This window comes from Scyliorhinus canicula, chromosome 12, assembly GCF_902713615.1.
Source record: "Scyliorhinus canicula chromosome 12, sScyCan1.1, whole genome shotgun sequence".
Lineage (NCBI taxonomy): Eukaryota > Metazoa > Chordata > Chondrichthyes > Carcharhiniformes > Scyliorhinidae > Scyliorhinus > Scyliorhinus canicula.
Window position 1 is genome coordinate 98,220,855 of NC_052157.1, and position 19,941 is coordinate 98,240,795.

A 19,941-nucleotide genomic window follows, 5' to 3' on the forward strand; every position below is an offset into this window, starting at 1 on the left:
CCTGATATGCAACAAACACAGATTTCTCCCGGGCAGGATAGATGGAGGGTTTCAAAGCTGGCAGAGAGCCGGAATTAAAAGGATGTCATCTCGCTTTTCTTCTCGTTTAGTTTGTACCCCGAGATATTGCCAAAGTCCATCAGAATCAGAAATCCTGTTCATAGACGGGACCTTTCCCAGCCTGAAACCGCTGGAGGGGAATTCAGTTTGCCCCCTGGAAACGCTTTCAGATACCTTCACGTACACGCATTTCTGAAAGAGCAGGTGGTGTCATTTCCATTGCTACCCCCACGCAGTATAGGGTGGTCTCCGGCACCTGGGTACGGGAGGGGAAGGTGTAGGACATCTACCAGGAACTTCAGGAGATGGAGGAAGCCCCATGAACTTAAGGGCAAATGGGAGAAGGTGCTAGGCAGGGAGCTGGATGCAGGCCTGTGGCCAGATTCCCTAAACAGGGTCAATTCCTCCTCATCAAGTGCCAGGCTTAGCTTCAACCAGTTTAAGTTGGTCCACCGCGCGCACATGACGGTAACCAGGATGAGCAAACTCTTTGGGGTTGAGGATAAATGTGTGTGAAGCCCTGCAGATCATGTCCATATGTCCATGCCCGAGCCGGCATCCCTTAAGAGCCTTAAGGGATTCTGGCAGGGTTTTGCTAAGGCACGTGGGTATTGCCGAGTCCAGAGATAGCGATCTTTGGTGTGTCAGATGATCCGGGAGTTCAGGAAGCAAAAGAGGCTGACGTATTAGCCTTTGCCTCCCTGGTAGCCCATATACGGATCCTTTTAATGTGGAGTGACTCGAAGCCCCCGAGTGTAGAGACCTGGGTTAGTGACATGGCTGGGTTTCTCAGTCTCCAGAAAATAAAGTTTGCCTTGAGAGGATCCATGTTCTCGGAGGTCATAGCCGTTTCTCGACTTTCTAGGAGAGCAGTAAAGATCAGCAGCAGCAGCATTGGGGTGGGGGACCTTTGCGTTGTATTGTTCTTTTCTTTGTAGATATGGTTAACATTTATTTTGTTCTGTTAATTGTTGCATACAGTTATGCAAAAAATTATGTTTTTGCCAAAAATTTGAATAAAAATAATTTAGAAAAAAACCAATACGCAGCAATATTGTACAACTTCAATCTACTTGTCTGTTGATTAAAGCGCTTTTTGTCACAAAAGGTTTCAGCCGCAACACGACACATTAACCAAATTGTGCTTTAATTGCTCATCTTAGTTTTTCCGCAAACAGAGCTTTATCAAAGGTTACTTATTCCCAAAACATTATCGAAAGCTGCTTCCATAAATGATTATCCGGCACTGCAGAAGTTAGGAGGCGAGGGGGATATCAGAAAAGAGCAAGAAGCTAAACTCAGGAAGCGGGTTTCATAACGATGGTCACTCGCTGAATATCTGTGAAGGCAAATCACAGCAACAATTGAATATGGCCATACACTGAAATAATTTAAAGTTTATTCGTTGGATTCAGACAACATTGGCAAACTTTATTGGCCACCTCTATCTGCCTTGTGTGTATTAAGAGCGTGTTTAATGTGTGGTGTGGGAGTGGACTGTGGTCCTTTGTAGACCAAATGGGCAGTCGTTAAATCAGATATTGCCTGAATTTGGGAGGTTTTAAATTATAAAAAGACTGGATTTGATGGATAGAAATAAACAAATCTCCCTGATGGGAGACCATGCGGGCTAGAGGGTCCCGGGTTCAATTCCGACCTCGGGTGACTGTTTGCAAAGGGAGTTTGCACTTTCTCCCCATGTCCCCATGTCAACTAAAATCTCCAAAAGCGAGATTGATGGGTAACCAATAGTCAGATGAAGGAGAATCTGCAAGGTAAATTGAGTTGCGGTGCAGATTATCCATTATCAAGTTAAATAATGGAACAAGCTCAAGGGGACTGTGCTGTTTGGGGAGGGCGAGCACATACTGGTTGGGGAGGGGGAGTGCACACTGAGGGGGAAGGATGTATGAACTGCGTGGCGGAGTGGGAGTACACACTGTGTGAGGGAGGGACTGTTTTTGGACGGGGAGCCCACTGTTTGGGGAGGCTGAGCTTTTATGGGCCAGGGTTTAGGGAACCCCGATGTGTGTCATGGGAGTTCAACTGACCCACAACTTTTATTAGACTGAGGCATAGGGAGCACACGGGTCGGATGATGGCCGCCCACAAGGAAATCGCGTGGCCGGAAGGGAAAGCATTTAGGCCCTGGAAAGCTACCTCTAATGAGGTGGATAGTTTTACCGCCTCTTCTAGGTCGAGGGCGCCCTTTTCGAGCAGGTGCTGTCTGACATAGTTGGACCAGACTCCAGCCATGTAGGTGTCCCAGATGGTGAGTTCCATGTGCTGTTTAGCCGTGACATCCTTGTAGTTACAGTTCTGAACGAGTACATTCAGGTCACGAAGATCTTCCTCCAGTGATTCCCCAGGGCATTGACGATGTGTGGTGAGGAGTTGACGCGCGAGCACTTCGTTCACCGGCCTCACGTAATGTCTTTTCGGGATCGCGACCGCGTCTGCCTATGTGGTCGCATCCTCAATTAGTACAATGATTCTGTGGCTCACGCGGGCGTGGAGGGGACTCTGCTTGGGTGCCTCGGTGACAGCGGGCGAGGAGGGGGTGGCGAGGTAGGCATCAAACAGCAGAGCGAATGTGACAAGATTCCCTTGGCTTCAGCTGCTGTGGGTCGAGTTCCAGTTGATCAGGTTTGAGGGCGGCTTCCATTGCAATATCTTAGCTTATTAAATTGATGCGACCATCAATTCACATGAGACAATTAGTAGAAGTGAACAGTGGTTTTAATAAGCTAGATCTGTGCCTGCCTGCGACTGCTCTGTACTGAGTGCCGCCTACAGACTGCAGGTTTATATACCATCTCCGAGGGGGTGGAGCTATAGGCGGAGCCCACAGGGGCATCAACATAATACAATACGACTTCCGGTAGCGGCAATGACCAGCTGAGCCGCACGTTCGGAGGCTCCCGAAAGAAACGGACTTTGGGGCTTTTTTAAAGGCCCCCAACCCCCTCAATTAAGAGGCAAATCCCAACGGGGGGGAAGAGGCCAGGAGTTTCCCCAGAGGTCCCATGGTGCAGACCAGGAGCGGAGCAGGGAGAGAATCGGGAGGAAAAATTTGAAAAAAATCGGGACCCGCAGGACAAAATGGCAGCCGACGAAAGTTTTGAAGAACTGAAGAAGTGCGTCCAGACGACTCTGCTGAGCCTCTTCCAGGATCTGACAGTGGAGCTGCTGGAGTCCATCAAGATAACCAACAGGGAACTGATGGAGACCCAGACAGCTCAGGGGGCTGCGATCCGGGAGCTGCAGCAGCAAGCCGCCGAGAGGGAGGACGAGGTCGTGGCCATGGTGGGGAAGTTGGAGGTGCATGAGGCGCTCCATAAAAGATGGCAGGAGCGGTTCGAGGAGTTGGACAACCGGTCGAGGAGGAAGAATTTACGGATCCTGGTCCTCACGGAGGGGTTGGACCTAGCGGCCTATGTGGTGATGATGCTGAACACGCTGATGGGGGCTGGGTCCTTCCAGGGGCCCCTGGAGTTGGAGGAGGCCCACAGAATTCTGGCTAGGAGGCCCAAGCCGAATGAGCCGCCACAGGCGGTGTTGGTAAGGTTCCACCGGTTTGTGGATCGTGAGTGTGGGCCAAGAAGGAGCGGAGCAGCAAATGGGAGAACACGGAGGTGCGGATCTTCCAGGACTGGAGTGCGGAGGTGGCGAGGCGGAGGGCCAGGTTTAACCGGACGAAGGCGGTGCTCCACAGACGGAAGGTGAAGTTTGGAATGCTGCAGCCGGCGCGTCTGTGGGTCACCTACCAGGATCGGCACCACTATTTTGAGTCCCCGGAGGAGGCGTGGGCCTTCGTGCAAGCCGAGAAACTGGACACAAACTGAGGGTCCTGATGGGGGATGCTGTGGAATACTGTATTTATTTATACTGTATGTGTATCTGCGGGGTTTAGGGTATAATGTGGGGTGACCGTAGGGTGGGTGGGGTGATGCCATACGGGTGTTTTCTTTATGGGTTTTCTAGCAGGAGTTGGGTGGACGGGTTTGGACTGAGGGGTAAACGGGGTGTTTGGGGAGCTGGTGGGGGGGACTGACAATGGGAGCGGCCCTGGAGGAGGCGGGGCCCGGCAGGGCGTAAGTGCGGGCTTTCTGCGGGCTCCCCGCGCTGGGAGAGGGAGGGGGCGGGGTGTTCTTTTCCCTCGCAGGAGCGGGGGAGGGTGGACTGGTTGATGGGCACTATGGGGGAGGGGCAGTCCCACGTTGGGAGGAGCCGAAAGTAGGGCGGGAGCCGCCGGGGTCAGCAGAAGATAGCTGGCCCACGGGAGTGCTGTAGAGGGGGGTGCACGGCTAGGAGGGGTCCTAGCCTGGGGGGGGGGGGGGGGGGGGGGAGGGGAGGGGGGGGGTTACCGGGTTGCTGCTGAAACGGTCAGGAAGGAGCTGGAGGACGCAGGGAGTGCTGGAGGGGGGGGGGGGGGGGGAGGTGCCGCCGTGGGAAACTGGCAGAGCGTGGGACGCTGGCCGGGGGTGGGCAAGGGATGGGGTATGGCTAATCGGCAGGGGAAGGGTGCAGGGAGCCCTCGGATCCGGCTCATAACCTGGAATGTGAGGGGGCTGAATGGGCCGGTCAAAAGGGCCCGAGTAGTTGCGCACCTGAAGGGACTGAAGGCGGATGTGGCCATGCTCCAGGAGACACACCTGAGAGTGGTGGACCAGGTCCGGCTGAGAAAGGGGTGGGTGGGCCAGGTATTCCACTCAGGGCTGGACGAGAAGAGTAAAGGGGTGGCGATCCTGGTGGGGAAGAAGGTGTCATTTGAGGCGTTGAAGGTGGTGGCTGACAGTGGCGGGAGGTACGTGATGGTGAGTGGCAAGCTGCAGGGGGAGCGGGTAGTGTTGGTGAATGTTTATGCCCCAAATTGGGACGATGCGGGGTTCATGCGGCGTATGCTGGGCCGCATTCCGGACCTGGAGGTGGGGGGCCTGATCATGGGGGGAGACTTTAACACTGTGCTGGATCCCCCATTGGATCGATCCAAGTCCCGGACGGGTAGGAGGTCGGCGGCGGCTAAGGTGCTGAGGGGATTTATGGACCAGATGGGGGGGGGGGGGGGGGGGGGTGGACCCTTGGAGGTTTGAGAGGCCAAGGGCCAGGGAATACTCGTTTTTCTCCCATGTACATAAAGCCTACTCGAGGATTGACTATTTTGTCCTGAGCAGGGGGCTGGTGCCGAGGGTGGAGGAAGTGGAATACTCCGCCACTGCCATTTTGGACCATGCCCCGCACTGGATGGACCTCGGGCTGGGGGAAGAGAGGGACCAACGTCCGCTCTGGTGCATGGAGGTGGGGCTGCTGGCAGAGGAGGAGGTGGCCGGGAGGGTCCGGGGGTGCATTGAGAGATACCTCGAGGCCAATAATAACAGGGAGGTTCGGGTGGGGACGGTCTGGGAGGCATTGAAGGCGGTGATGAGGGGGGAATTGATCGCCATCCGAGCCCATAGGGAGAGGGGGGAGCAGAGGGAAAGGGAAAGACTGATAGGGGAGATGGTGCAGGTGGATAGGAGATATGCGGAGGGTCCGGAGGAGGGATTGCTGGGGGAGAGGCGTAGCCTACAGGCCAGATTTGACCTACTGACGACCAGAAAGGCGAAGCCCAGTGGAGGAAAGCACAGGGGGCGGTGTATGAACACGGGGAGAAGGCGAGCAGGATGCTGGCGCACCAGCTCCGGAAGCGAGACGCGGCCAGGGAGATTGGGGGTGTGAGGGATAGCGCTGGGAAGGTGGTGCGGAGGGGGGTAGAGGTCAATGGGGTCTTCAGGGACTTTTATGGGGAACTGTACCGCTCTGAGCCCCCGGTGGAGGAGGGTGGAATGGGGCGCTTCCTGGACAGGTTGCGTTTCCCGAGGGTGGAAGAGGAGCGGGTGGAGGGACTAGGGGCACCGATCGAGTTGGAGGAGGTTGTCAAAGGGATAGGGAGCATGCAGTCGGGGAAGGAGCCGGGGCCAGACGGGTTTCCGGCGGAATTTTATAAAAAGTATTTGGACCTGTTGGGCCCCTTGTTGGTTCGGACCTTTAAAGAGGCATGGGAGGGGGGGGGGGGGGGGGGCTTTGCCCCCAACTATGTCGCGGGTGCTGATTTCCTTGATCCTGAAGCGGGACAACGACCCTCTGCAGTGTGGATCATATAGGCCGATTTCGTTGCTGAACGCCGATGCCAAGCTGCTGGCAAAGATCCTGGCCACTAGAATAGAGGATTGTGTGCCGGGGGTCATACATGAGGACCAGACGGGGTTTGTGAAGGGAAGGCAGCTGAACACAAATGTGCGAAGATTCCTCAATGTCATTATGATGCCGGCGGTGGAAGGGGAGGCGGAGATAGTGGTGGTGTTGGACGCGGAGAAGGCCTTCGATAGGGTGGAGTGGGAGTACTTGTGGGAGGTGTTGGAGAGGTTTGGGTTTGGGGAGGGGTTTATTCGGTGGGTGAGGCTGCTCTACGAGGCCCCGATGGCAAGTGTAGCCACGAATAGGAGGAGGTCGGAGTACTTTCGGCTGCATCGGGGGACGAGACAGGGGTGCCCCCTGTCCCCCTTGCTCTTCGCGTTGGCAATTGAGCCCCTGGCCATGGCATTGAGGGAGTCAGGGAACTGGAGGGCCATGGTGCGGGGTGGGGAGGAGCATCGAGTGTCACTGTACGCGGACGACCTACTGCTGTATGTGGCGGACCCGGTGGGGGGGGATGCCGGAGGTGATGAGGATCCTTGGGGAATTCGGGGGTTTCTCGGGGTCTAAGCTGAACCTGGGCAAGAGCGAGGTGTTTGTGGTGCATCCGGGGGATCAAGAGGAGGGGATTGGTAGGCTCCCACTGAAGCAGGCAGGGAAGAGCTTCAGGAACCTAGGGGTCCAGGTGGCTGGGAGTTGGGGGGCCCTGCACAAGCTCAACCTCACAAGGTTGGTGGAGCAGATGGAGGAGGAGTGTAAGAGGTCGGATATGTTACCGCTGTCACTGGCGGGGAGGGTGCAGTCCCTTAATATGACGGTGCTCCCGAGGTTTTTGTTCTTGTTCCAGTGCCTCCCCATCTTTATCCCAAAGGCCTTTTTCTGGAGGGTCAACAGCAGTATCACGGGTTTTGTGTGGGCGCATGGGACTCCAAGGGTTCTAAGAGTGTTCCTGGAACGAGGCAGGGATAGGGGGGGGGGGGGGGGCTGGCGTTGCCCAACCTCTGTGGGTACTACTGGGCGGCCAACGCAGCGATGGTGCATAAGCGGGTAATGGCCGAGGAGGGGGCAGCGTGGAAGAGGATGGAGGTGGCGTCTTGTGTGGGCACGAGCCTGGAAGCGCTAGTAACGGCGCCGTTGCCGCTCCCTCCAACGAGGTATACCACGAGCCCGGTGGTGGCAGCTACCTCCAAAATTTGGGGGCAATGGAGATGGCACAGGGGAGAAATGGGGGGCTCGATGGAGGCCCCGATATGGGGGAACCATCGGTTCGCCCCAGGGAGCATTGATGGTGGATTTATGGGCTGGCACAGGGCAGGGGTTAGGAGGTTGAGGGACCTGTTTGTAGAAGGGAGGTTCGCGAGCTTGGGGGAGTTAGAGGGGAAGTTTGGGCTCCCCCCGGGGAACATATTTAGGTACAACCAGGTGAGGGCGTTTGCCAGGCAGCAGGTGGAGGGGTTCCCCTTGCTGCCCCCACGAGGGGTGCGGGATAGGGTGCTCTCGGGGGTGTGGGTCGGAGGAGGGAGGATCTCGGACATATACCAGGTAATGCAGGAGGTAGACGAGGCCTCGGTGGAGGAACTGAAGGGGAAGTGGGAAGAGGAGCTGGGGGAGGAGATTGAGGAGGGGACATGGGCGGATGCCCTGGAGAGAGTGAATTCCTCCTCTTCCTGTGCGAGGCTTAGCCTCATACAGTTCAAGGTGCTGCATAGGGCCCACATGACTGGGACGAAGATGAGTAGGTTTTTCGGGGGCGAGGACAGGTGTGCTAGGTGCTCGGGGAGCCCAGCGAACCACGCCCATATGTTTTGGACGTGCCCAGCATTGGGGGAGTTTTGGAAGGGGGTAGCAAAGACGGTGTCGAGGGTGGCGGGATCCAGGGTCGAGCCAGGCTGGGGACTCGCAATTTTTGGGGTTGCAGTGGAGCCGGGAGTGCAGGAGGCGATAGAGGCCAGGGTCCTGGCCTTTGCGTCCCTAGTAGCCCGGCGGAGGATCTTGCTCCAATGGAAGGATGCGAGGCCCCCAAGCGTGGAGGCCTGGATCTCGGATATGGCGGGGTTCATTAAATTGGAGAGGATGACATTTGCCCTGAGGGGATCAGTACAAGGGTTTTTCAGGCGGTGGCAGCCCTTTCTGGACTTCCTGGCGGAACGGTAGGGAAACAGGCCGACAGCAGCAGCAACCCGGGGGGGGGGGGGTAAGGATTTGGTGGGGAGGCAGAACTGTGCACAAGGGTTTGTGGAGGGTGCTATCTCTCTCCTTTGTTTGTTTTTTTTTTCTTTTCTCTTTTTCTTTGTTTCTTCCTTTTGTTTGAAGTTGCTCTTGAAGCTGGGGGGCATTGTTTATGGGGTGTTAAGATGTTTATATTTTGTAAAAATTTCAATAAAAATTATTTATAAAAAAAAACACACTGTTTGGGGAGGGGGAGCAAACACTGTGGGGGAGGAGGAGCACACACAGTTTGGGGAGGGGGAGCAAACTGGGGAGGGGGAGCAAACACTGTTTGGGGAGGGGGAGCAAACACTGTGGGGGAGGAGGAGCACACACTGTTTGGGGATGGGGAGCACACACTGTGGGGAGGGGGAGCGCACACTGATTGGGGAGGGGGAGCACCCACTGTGGAGGAGGGGGAGCACACAGTGGGGGAGGGGGAGCACACACTGTGGGGGAGGGGGAGCACATACTGTGGGTGAGGGGAGCACGCACTGTGGGGGAGGGGGAGTACACACTGCAGGGAGGCACCTACATGAGAAGGGAGTTCAGAAAACTGCTCACCTAGGACTTACTGTGTGTTCTCTTCTTTTTCAGCTCACTGTTGTAAAGTTTCTCCATGATCTTCCTCTCGTGCCCAGCTGGACAGTGTCGGTTTGTATTACGCCCCCACTCCTTCTTGCTCCTTCCCTTCCCTCCATTGTGAGCAGAGTATTCTGCCAGATTGTAATACTCGTACTCATCATAATGTGCTTCTTCAAATGACTCCAGGCTATTGCGGGACATTGTGCCTGGGGCTAATGGTCTAGAGGGGGGATTGGAGCAAATCTGGGACCTTGTGTGGTGTTTGACTGGACTGTGCTGGGCTGTGCTCGCTCAGTGTGTGTGGCTTCATTGGTTGACTGTGATGTCAGGGCAGGGTTGGACAAGCTTGCTTTCAAAGTAGCTTTTAAAAGATGTGCTGTTTAAATTGTCAGATCAACAGATTGAGCTTTCAAGGAGATGCTGGTTGACGTTTACGATTAAATCACTAAGTTATAGATTGAGATGCAGGCTGGGATTTAAAGCTACCAGATCAACAACAAATATTTCTGATTCTCTGACACTCTCATTGATGATGGCCTGCCCTCTCATCACTTTCAGCACAGGTTATCTGTTTCTGCTCACCTTCAATAATCTCTCTCACTCAACTCACTTGATATTTCTGTCATTTTACCAATATTGGCTTCTCTTTCAGACTGAGAATTTTATAATCTACGTTCAGCACAATTTATCTCAAAAATGACTAAGTGTCATTTTGGGCGAGTTTGGCGGGGTGATTCCCACCAACTTTTTTCATGAGATCCAGATCTGAATTCACCCACACTTAGGAACGGGATGTGGCTGGTAGATCCCGCGAGAAGCCTCTCCTGCGATTCCCGATGGCCACTAGGTCTCACGAGACATTGCGATCTGAGTGTGGGGATCCAAATTTGCAGTTAATTGCCAGATTGGCACTGCCAGGAGACCCAGAGCAGTGCCAGGACACTGTCCTGCCCCCGACCACCTCTTTCGCTTTAAACTCATAGTATTTTTGCTTTAAACTGATAGAAACCAGCAGCTAGTTAAACTATTTAATGTTGAGTACTGGCCTGTTGGGTTTCATTAGTTAATTCTGAAGGCCTGCTTGTTTGTGTTAAGCTCGTTTAATCAATGAATACTGAGGGCCTGCCTGCTCAGTTGAACACAGACCCTCAGCATTAACTAGTTAAAGCAGCTCAACGCCAAGCAAGCCTGCTTGGCGTTTTTGTTGGATACTTACAGCTGAAAGCGGAATAATCAGAGTTGTTTGAAAAACTTCTAGTGATGCAGAAAGGAATGAGTGACTGCAAATAACTGAACTGTAAACGAGTGAGGGCTGAGGCAGAATTGGTCAGTGAGACGGCCAATAAGAAAAAAGAACATTTATTTAGTGCCTATTACAATCGCAGGATGAACAAATGTTCTTTACAGACAATGAACAGAAACTTCTTCCTTTTAAATATAACAGTGAAGCTTTCATATGGGGAACAAAGTCTGCCACAGACTATGTTCCCCATGCTACCAACTCAATCCCTCTCCCTGGCAACCATCCAGAGTACTGCATTTAACCCCAACCGTATCGGTGTCATTATTAAGATCACGCAACAATACCACCCTTTCCCACATAGCTATACTTACCTGTCGAGGAGATACTTTCCTTCCCCTGAACAATTCCAAAGCACACAGACTTGTTCAGAGATTGTCAGAAATTTAAACTCAATCGAAGTTACCACCAACATTTTCAGATTTTCACATATATGGTTCGCCGATAGTAGTAGGAGCAAAAACCAGAAATAAAATCCATGAAATGTCCACAACAATTGAGTGGAACTCCCCTATGTACGACATTAAATGTTATTTTGTAAAGTACACTACATTCATCTTTTCAAAGCTGTTGTAAACCATAAGAAAGAAAGTCACTGTGCAAACACACACTCTAATCCTCTCCAACAATTCACTTCCAGCTTTATTTCGACATGATTATCTCCGAACCAGGCAGTCTAAATATCCACTGACAATTATCGAAAGGCTCCATCAATGAACCAGTTCTCCAGGGAAAGTCTTTGCAGAAATGTGTCAGTGAAACTGATTCAAATTCTAGCGTATATTCATTGAAAGAACGGTCCACAGTGGCACTATTACCACGGAGAGAATGGCAGTCTGGAATTGATTAGATTCTCTCATGTCCCAAGGAATGGGTCTGTAGACTGAATGATGTTTTCTTATTTAATTGCTTTTTGCACACAAATACAGAATTTTTCTAATCCAGAATTTCCTCTTCGACACACAAATCTGGAATTTTGCAAATCTGGAATTTCCTCTTCCGCACACGAATCAAAAATTTAGCAAATCCAGAATTTCCTCTTCTGCGCACGAATCCTGGATTTTGAAAATCCGTAATTTCATCTAATGCGCACGAATCCAGAATTGTGCAAATCCAGAATTTCCTCTTCCGCACACAAATCTGGAATTTTCCCATCCAGGATTCCCTCTTCTGCTCAAGAATCTGGAATTTTGAAAATCCAGACTTTCCTCTTCTGCATACGAATCCAAGATTTTGAGAATCTAGAACTTCCTCGTTCGCACACAGATCCAGAATTTCCTTTTATGCACATGAATCTGGAATTTCTTCTTCCACACCTCAGTTCAGGATTTCTCGTCTCACTGCAGAAGATCGGATACCAGTGAATTTTTACATTGGATGGGAGTTATACTGTTCACTGTCCCCAAGCACCATCAGTATTGTGACATCACACAGCACGTTGTGTTATTGGTATCCTAGATACAGTAACATATGAGGGAATTCAAGAGACTATTGATGGCAGTCATCGGAAATGTTGCAACAATTTTTGTATAAAAAGATAGAATGAGAAAATAAGAAAATGTCTGACGTGTAATGGGGGGTTGGGGAAGGTACAGGTGGTTAAATCAATGACACACAGAGAGATAAATGAGCAAAGACCTTTAGCACCAGAATATTCCGTTCCCAAAATAAAATAACACCATTTCCACAGTGTGATTGGTCAGGAAAATATTCAAAATCGAGAACATGTGAAATAACACTTGTGGAGCTGTGAAAACGTCACAACGGAGTCACGGACAATGAGAAAATCGGAGAGTTATCAAGAGTTAACCAAAGCTAGAAAGAGAAAGAAAGTCATATAGAGAGCAAGAGATAAAGAAAGAGGTCAGTGAGTGGAAGGAAAGCAGACACATTGAAAAAGAAAACCTTGTTTCAAAGTTCGATATACAATGGAGAAAAGGAACTCCATTCAGTGAATACTTGATTAGTGAAATAATCAGTTCAAAGTAAACCCACACAGCGAAATCTTCAGCATGGACAATCTGTGGTTGCTGAAAGACCTGGGACTGTTGCAGCTGTTAATTTCCAGAATCAGAGCAGATTCTGATCTCTCATTGCACTCAGGTCAGATGAATGATCTTGTAAGAGCCACCATGTGGTCCACTCCACACGCCACGTCCACAACATCGGCTGCTATTGCCACCTAAACAAACAGGAACATACAGTTAGCCACTTCCTGTCTGGATACATAACCTGAGGAAGAATAAATGTGTCTTTGAGGGAATCCAGCAGATTTACGAGAATACCACTTGGACTAGGAACATAGGAACAGGAGTAGGTCAAAATGTTGTTAAAGGCTGATCAGACACTTTAATATCTTTTACACCATAACCCTATACATTATTGTTAATCAGAAATCTATCAATCTCTATCTTAAATATACTGAGCCTCCACAGCCCTCTGTGTAGAGAATTCTAAAGATTCACAATCTTCTGTGTAAAGAGATTTCTCCTCATCTCAGTCCTAAGTGGCTTCACCCCTATTTTGAAATGGTGCCCTCTGGTGAAACATTTTACCTGCATCTACTCTGTCTATCCCCCAAGTATTTTGTAGGTTTCAATAAGATCACTTCTCATTCCTCAAAACTCTAGAGAATAGATTTGCAGAATAGGGTGGGATCTCGGTAGAGTGCTCTTTCAGAATGTTGGTGGGTACAGACTTGATGGGCTGAATTGTCTCCTTCTGCATTGTAGGGATTCTATGCAATACAGGCCCAGTTTGCCCAATCTCTGTTCATAAGACTCTGTTCCCACAGTCCCAGGAACAAGTCTGGTAAACCTTCATTGCACTCCCTCTATTGCAATAATATCCTTTGAGATAAGGGGACCAAAACTGCACACAGTACTCCAGGTGCGGTCTAACTAAGCTTCCATATTATTGAAGCAAGACTCCTGCACTCAAATCCTCTTGTGACAGAATAATAATAATCTTTATTAGTGTCACAAGTAGGCTTACATTAAGACTGCAATGAAGTTACTGTGAAAATTCCCCAGTCGCCACATTCCAGCACCTGTTCGGGTACATGGAGGGAGAATTCGCAATGTCCAATTCACCCAACAGGCACGTCTTTCGAGACTTGTGGGAGGAAAATGGAGCACCCGGAGGAATCCCACACAAACATGTGGAGAACGTGCAGACTTCACACAGTGAACCAAGCCGGGAATCAAACCCGGGTCCCTGGCTCTGTGAATCAACAGTGCTAACCACTGTATTACCATGCCACTCTAATTCCATTCCATTAGCCTTCCTCATACCATGCTGCACCTGCACATTAGCTTTCTGTGAACTATGGACAAGGACGTCCAGGTCCCTTGGTGCATCAACATTTTCTAATTTCTTATCATTTAGGAAATACTCTGCACACCCATTCCTTCCACCAAACTGGATTACCTTACATTTTTCCACCTTCAGTAGCCCCTTTAGATCTTCCTTACAACACATTCTTACCTGGCTTTGTATCATCTGAGAACTTGGAAATAAGACATTTGATCTCCACATCCAAAACATTGGTATATATTGTGAATAACTGCGCCCAAGTACTGGCCTTTGTAGTATCCCACCAGCCACAGCCTGTCAATGTGGGATCTGTTTATTCCTACACTCTATTTTCTACCTTTCACCAATCCTCAGTATATGACAGTATGTTGCTTCCTATCTCATGTGCTGTTATTTTGCTAATTAACCCCATGTGAGGGACTTCATCAAAAGTCTTCTGAAAATCCAAACGTGCCACGTCCATCGACTCTCCTTTATAAATTTTATCAGTAACGACCTCAAGATACTCCAACAAGTTGGCCAAACATGATTTTCCATTTGTAGGTCCATGCTGACAACCCAATCAGATCATAATTGTCCAAGTGTCTATTTATCACACAGAAACCATAGAGTCCCTACAGTGCAAAAGGAAGCCATTTGGCCCATCAAGTCTGCACCGACCTTCTGAAAGAGTATCCTTCCGAAGCCCATACCCTATCCCTTGTAACCCCATCCCTGGACATGCAGGAAATTTAGCATGGCCAATCCACCTAACCTGCACATCTTTGGACTGTGGGAGGGAACTGGAGCACCCGGAGGAAACCCACATTGACACCGAAAGATAGTTCAAACTCCACACAGTCACTCAAGTCCCAAGTACTATTGAACCCAGCTTCCTGGCGCCATGAGGCATCAGTGCTAACCACTGTGCCACCATGCCAACCCTTTATAATACAACATCCTTCATAATAGATTCCAGACTTTGTCCTACTACTGATGTAATGCTAACAAGGTCTGCAGTTCCCTGTCTTCTTGGTCCCTCCCTTCTTAAATAGTATGGTGACATTTGCTATCTTACAATCTTCAGGAAGTATTCCACAATCTATGGAATTCGGGAAGATCATAGAATTTACAGTACAGAAGGAGGTCATTCAGCCCATCGAGTCTGCACTGGGCCTTGGAAAGAGCACCCCACTCAAGCCCCATGCCTCCACCCCATCCTCTTTATCCCCGTAACCCAGGAACCCCACCTAACCTTTTTGGACACTAAGGACAATTTAGAAAGGCCAATCCACCTAACCTGTACATTTTTGGACTGTGGGAGGAAACCAAAGCACCCGGAGGAAACCCATGCAGACACGGGGAGAATGTGCAGACTCTACACAGACAGTGACCCAAGCCGGGAATCGAACCTGGAGCTGCAAAGCAACTGTGCTAACCACTGTGCTAACGTGCTGCCAATGATCACCAATGCATCCAATATCTTTATAGCAACCTCTCTCAACACTCTGGGATACATAGTATCAGGTCCCGGGGACTTATTAACTATCAATCCGATTAATTTCCTTCATACAACTTTCTATCTTCTACTAATTTCCTTCAACTCCACATTCTCCCCAGTCCCTTGGATCTCTACATAGAGTCAAACAGTGACAGACAAGGAAGGCGCTTCGGCCCATCGAGTGGCACCGACAAAACCACGCTAAATCTACACAAATCCCACCTTCCGGAACTTGGCCCATAGCCTTGAATGTTATGACATTATGAAGTAGGTTATGCTAAAACATTGCATATATTTAAGAGGCACTTGGGGAGAATGGGATCAAAGGCTATGGGGAGAATGCAGGATTGGGCTATTGAGTTGGATGATCAGCCATGATCATGATAAATGGCGGAGCAGTCTCGAAGGGCCAAAAGGCCCGCCTGCTCCTATCTTCTATGTATCTATGTACATAAGTGCTCACCCATGTACTTTTTAAAGGTTGTGAGGTTTCCCACCTCCACAACCATCCAAGGCAGTGCATTTCAGACACTCACCACCCCCAGGTAAAACAAGTTTCCTCAAATCCCATCTAAACCTCATCCACCTCACCTTAAAATGATGCTCCTTCGTGATTGCTCCTTCAACTAAGGGGAACAGTGGCTTCCTATCCAACCTGTCCTACTCCTCAGTCTTATACACCTCAATCAGATCTCTCCTCAGCCTTTTCTGCTCTAATTAAAACAACCTGCGCCTTCCCACCCTCTCTTCATAGCTCAAATGCTCCATCCCAGGCAACATTCTGGTGAATCTCCTCTGCAGCCTCACCAATGTAATCATATCCATCCTCCAGTGAGATGACCAGAACTACACACACTACTCCAGCTGTGGTCTAACCAAAGCTTTGTGCAGCTCTATCATAACCTCTCTGCTCTTTTAATCTATGCCAAGTGTCCCATCTGCCTTCTTAATTACCCTTTTAACCTGTCCTACCGTCTTCAGGGACGGGTGGACCAGCACCCGTTGCTTTGAGCTCCCTAGTGTCCTGTCATTCATTGTAAAATTGTCACTGTGTTCTTGTCACAAATATTTCAGATCAGTTTGAAGTTTCATGCACTGTAATATTATGCTCTTGATCACCAGGGCATCACATGATAAGAACATAAGAACTAAACTAGGAGCAGGAGGAGGCCATCTGGCCCCTCAAGTCTGCTCCGCCATTCAATGAGATCATGGCTGATCTTTTTTGGACTCAGCTCCACTTTCCGGCCCAAACACCATAACCCTTAATCCCTTTATTCTTCAAAAAACTATCTATCTTTACCTTAAAAACATTTAATGAAGGAGCCTCAACTGCTTCACTGGGCAAGGAATTCCACAGATTCACAACCCTTTGGGTGAAGAGGTTCCTCCTAAACTCAATCCTAAATCTACTTCCCTTATTTTGAGGCTATGCCCCCCTAGTTCTGCTTTCACCCGCCAGTGGAAACAACCTGCCCGTATCTATCCTATCTATTCCCTTCATAATTTTATACGTTTCTATAAATCCCCCCCCCCCCCCCCCCCCCCCGCATCCTTCTAAATTCCTTCGAGTACAGTCCCAGTCTACTCAACCTCTCCTCATAATCCAATCCCTTCAGCTTTGGGATTAACCTAGTGAATCTCCTCTGCACACCCTCCAGCGCCAGTACGTCCTTTCTCGGATAAGGAGACCAAAACTGAACACAATACTCCAGGTGTGGCCTCACTAACACCTTATACAATTGCAGCATAACCTCCCTAGTCTTAAACTCCATCCCTCTAGCAACGAAGGACAACATTCTATTTGCCTTCTTAATCACCTGTAAACCAACTTTTTGCAACTCATGCACTAGCACACCCAAGTCTCTCTGCACAGTGGCATGTTTTAATACTTTATCATTTAAATAATAATCCCTTTTGTTATGATTCCTACCAAAATGGATAACCTCACATTTGTCAACATTGTATTCCATCTGCCAGACACAAGCCCATTCACTTAACCTATCCAAATCCCTCTGCGGACTTCCGGGATCCTCTGCACTTTTTGCTTTACCACTCATCTCAGTGTCGTCTGCAAACTTGGATACATTGCACTTGGTCCCCAACTCCAAATCATCTATGTAAATTGTGAACAATTGTGGGCTCAACGCTGAACCCTGAGGGACACCACTAGCTACTGATTGCCAACCAGAGAAACACCCATTAATCCCCACTCTTTGCTTTCTATTAATTAACCAATCCTCTATCCATGCCACTACTTTACCCTTAATGCCATGTATCCTTATCTTATGTGCGGCACCTTGTCAAAAGCTTTCTGGAAATCGAGACATACCACATCCATTGGCTCCCCATTATCTACTGCACTGGCAATGCCCTCAAAAAAATTCCACTAAATTACAAAAAAGAACAAAGAACAAAGAAAATTACAGCACAGGAATAGGCCCTTCGGCCCTCCCAGCCTGCGCCGATCCAGATCCTTTATCTAAACCTGTTGCATATTTACCAAGGTCTACTTCTCTCTGTTCCCCACCCTTTCATATATCTGTCCAGATGCATCTTAAATGATGCTATCGTACCCGCCTCTACCACCTCCGCTGGCAAAGCATTCTAGGCACCCACCACCCTCTGCGTAAAAAACTTTCCACGCACATCTCCCTTAAACTTTTCACCTCTCACCTTGAAATCGTGACCCCATGTAACTGACATCCCCACTCTTGGAAAAAGCTTGTTGCTATCCACCCTGTCCATACCTCTCATAATTTTGTAGACCTCAATCAGGTCTCCCCTCAACCTCCGTCTTTCCAACGAAAACAATCCTAATCTACTCAACCTTTCTTCATAGCTAGCACCCTCCATACCAGACAACATCCTGGTGAACCTCCTCTGCACCCTCTCTAAAGCATCCACATCCTTCTGGTAATGTGGCGACCAGAACTGCACACAGTATTCCAAATGTGGCCTAACCAAAGTCCGATACAACTGTAACATGACCTGCCGACTCTTGTACTCAATACCCCGTCCGATGAAGGCAAGCATGCTCTATGCCTTCTTGGCCACTCTATCAACCTGCGTTGCCACCTTCAGGGCACAATGGACCTGAACTCCCAGATCTTTCTGGACATCAATTTTCCCCAGGACTCTTCCATTGACCATATAGTCTGCTCTTGAGTTAGATCTTCCAAAATGCATCACCTCGCATTTGCCTGGATTGAACTCCATCTGCCATTTCTCTGCCCAACTCACCAATCTATCTATATTTTGCTGTATTCTCTGACAGTCCGCCTCGCTATCTCTGCAACTCCACCAATCTTAGTATCATCTGCAAACTTGCTCATCAGACCATAGAACATAGAACAGTACAGCACAGAACAGGCCCTTCGGCCCTCAATGTTGTGCCGAGCCATGATCACCCTACTCAAACCCACGTATCCACCCTATACCCGTAATCCAACAACCCCCCCCCCCCTTAACCTTATTTTTTATTAGGACACTACGGGCAATTTTAGCATGGCCAATCCACCTAACCCGCACATCTTTGGACTGTGGGAGGAAACCGGAGCACCCGGAGGAAACCCACGCACACAGGGGGAGGACGTGCAGACTCCACACAGACAGTGACCCAGCCGGGAATCGAACCTGGGACCCTGGAGCTGTGAAGCATTTATGCTAACCACCATGCTACCCTGCTACCAGTTATACCTTCGTCCAGATCATTTATGTATATCACAAACAACAGTGGTCAGAGCACGGATCCCTGTGGAACACCACTAGTCACCTTTCGCCATTTTGAGACACTCCCTTCCACCACTACTCTCTGTCTCCTGTTGCCCAGCCAGTTCTTTATCCATCTGGCTAGTACACCCTGAACCCCATACGACTTCATTTTTTCCATCAACCTGCCATGGGAAACTTTATCAAATGCTTTACTAAAGTCCATGTATATGACATCTACAGCCCTTCCCTCATCAATTAACTTAGTTAGGCACGACCTGCCCTTTATGAACCCATGCTGCGTCTCCCCAATGGGACAATTCCATCCAGATGCCTCACTATTTCTTCCTTGATGATAGATGCCAGCATCTTCCCTACTACCGAAGTTAAGCTAAGGACCTATGATTACCCACTTTCTGCCTACCTCCTTTTTTAAACAGTGGTGTCACGTTTTCTAATTTCCAATCCGCCAGGACCACCCCAGAGTCTAGTGAATTTTGGTAAATTATCACTAGTGCATTTGCAATATCCATAGCCATCTGTTTCAGCACTCTGGGATGCATTCTATTAGGGCCAGGAGACTTGTCTACCTTTAGCCCCATTAGCTTGTCCATCACTACTTCCTTAGTGATAACTATCATCTCAAGGTCCTCAGCTGTCATAGCCTCATTTCCATCAGTCACTGGCATGTTATTTGTGTCTTCCACTGTGAAGACTGTCCCAAAAAACCTGTTCAGTTCCTCAGTCATTTCCTCATCTCCCATTATTAAATCTCTCTTCTCATCCTCGAAAGGACCGATATTTACCTTAGCCACTCTTTTTTATTTTATATGTTTGTAGAAACTTTTACTGTCTGTTTTTATATTCTGAGCAAGTTTACTCTCATACTCTTCTTTATAGCTTTTTTTAGTAGCTTTCTGTTGTCCCTAAAGATTTCCCAGTCCTCTAATCTTTGCCACTTTATATGCTTTTTCCTTCAATTTGATACCCTCCCTTATTTCCTTAGATATCTACGGTCGATTTTCCCTCTTTCTACCGTCCTTCCTTTTTGTTGGTATAAACCTTTGCTGAGCAGTGAAAAATCGCTTGGAAGGTTCTCCACTGTTCC

General features: G+C 49.3%; 2 protein-coding genes across 4 annotated transcripts in view; both read right to left on the reverse strand.

Annotated features, from left to right (window-relative positions):
* Window positions 1–1,185: 1,185 nt before the first annotated feature.
* LOC119974903 (nuclear protein 1-like) lies at window positions 1,186–9,330 on the reverse strand. 2 transcript variants are annotated; one of them, XM_038814241.1, is made up of 2 exons: window positions 9,018–9,330; window positions 1,186–1,399 (listed from the first exon to the last, which is right to left on the reverse strand). In XM_038814241.1, the coding sequence occupies exons 1-2, from the start codon at window positions 9,226–9,228 to the stop codon at window positions 1,359–1,361; spliced, it is 252 nt and encodes an 83-aa protein (XP_038670169.1). In that variant the 5' UTR covers window positions 9,229–9,330; the 3' UTR covers window positions 1,186–1,358. The 2 variants fall into 2 exon arrangements, with proteins under 2 accessions (XP_038670169.1, XP_038670170.1); XM_038814242.1 differs by having other exon boundaries at window positions 9,007–9,327.
* A 1,040-nt stretch (window positions 9,331–10,370) lies between these two features.
* rcc1l (RCC1 like) overlaps window positions 10,371–19,941 on the reverse strand; it is a 242,932-nt gene continuing 233,361 nt past the window's right edge. For both annotated transcript variants that reach the window (XM_038813553.1, XM_038813551.1), the window contains one exon: window positions 10,371–12,509. In XM_038813553.1, coding sequence (XP_038669481.1) covers window positions 12,432–12,509 — 78 coding nt within the window. In that variant the 3' untranslated portion in view covers window positions 10,371–12,431. The remainder of the gene's footprint in view (window positions 12,510–19,941) is intronic.

What these genes read in the sequence shown, in the direction of transcription:
- LOC119974903 (XM_038814241.1), bottom strand. Translation starts at nt 9,228, where the DNA reads ATGTCCCGCAATAGCCTGGAGTCATTTGAAGAAGCACATTATGATGAG. An exon ending in GAAAAAGAAGAGAACACACA is followed by an intron (nt 1,400 to 9,017) that starts GTAAGTCCTAGG and finishes TTGCCTTCACAG; the next exon opens with ATATTCAGCGAGTGACCATC.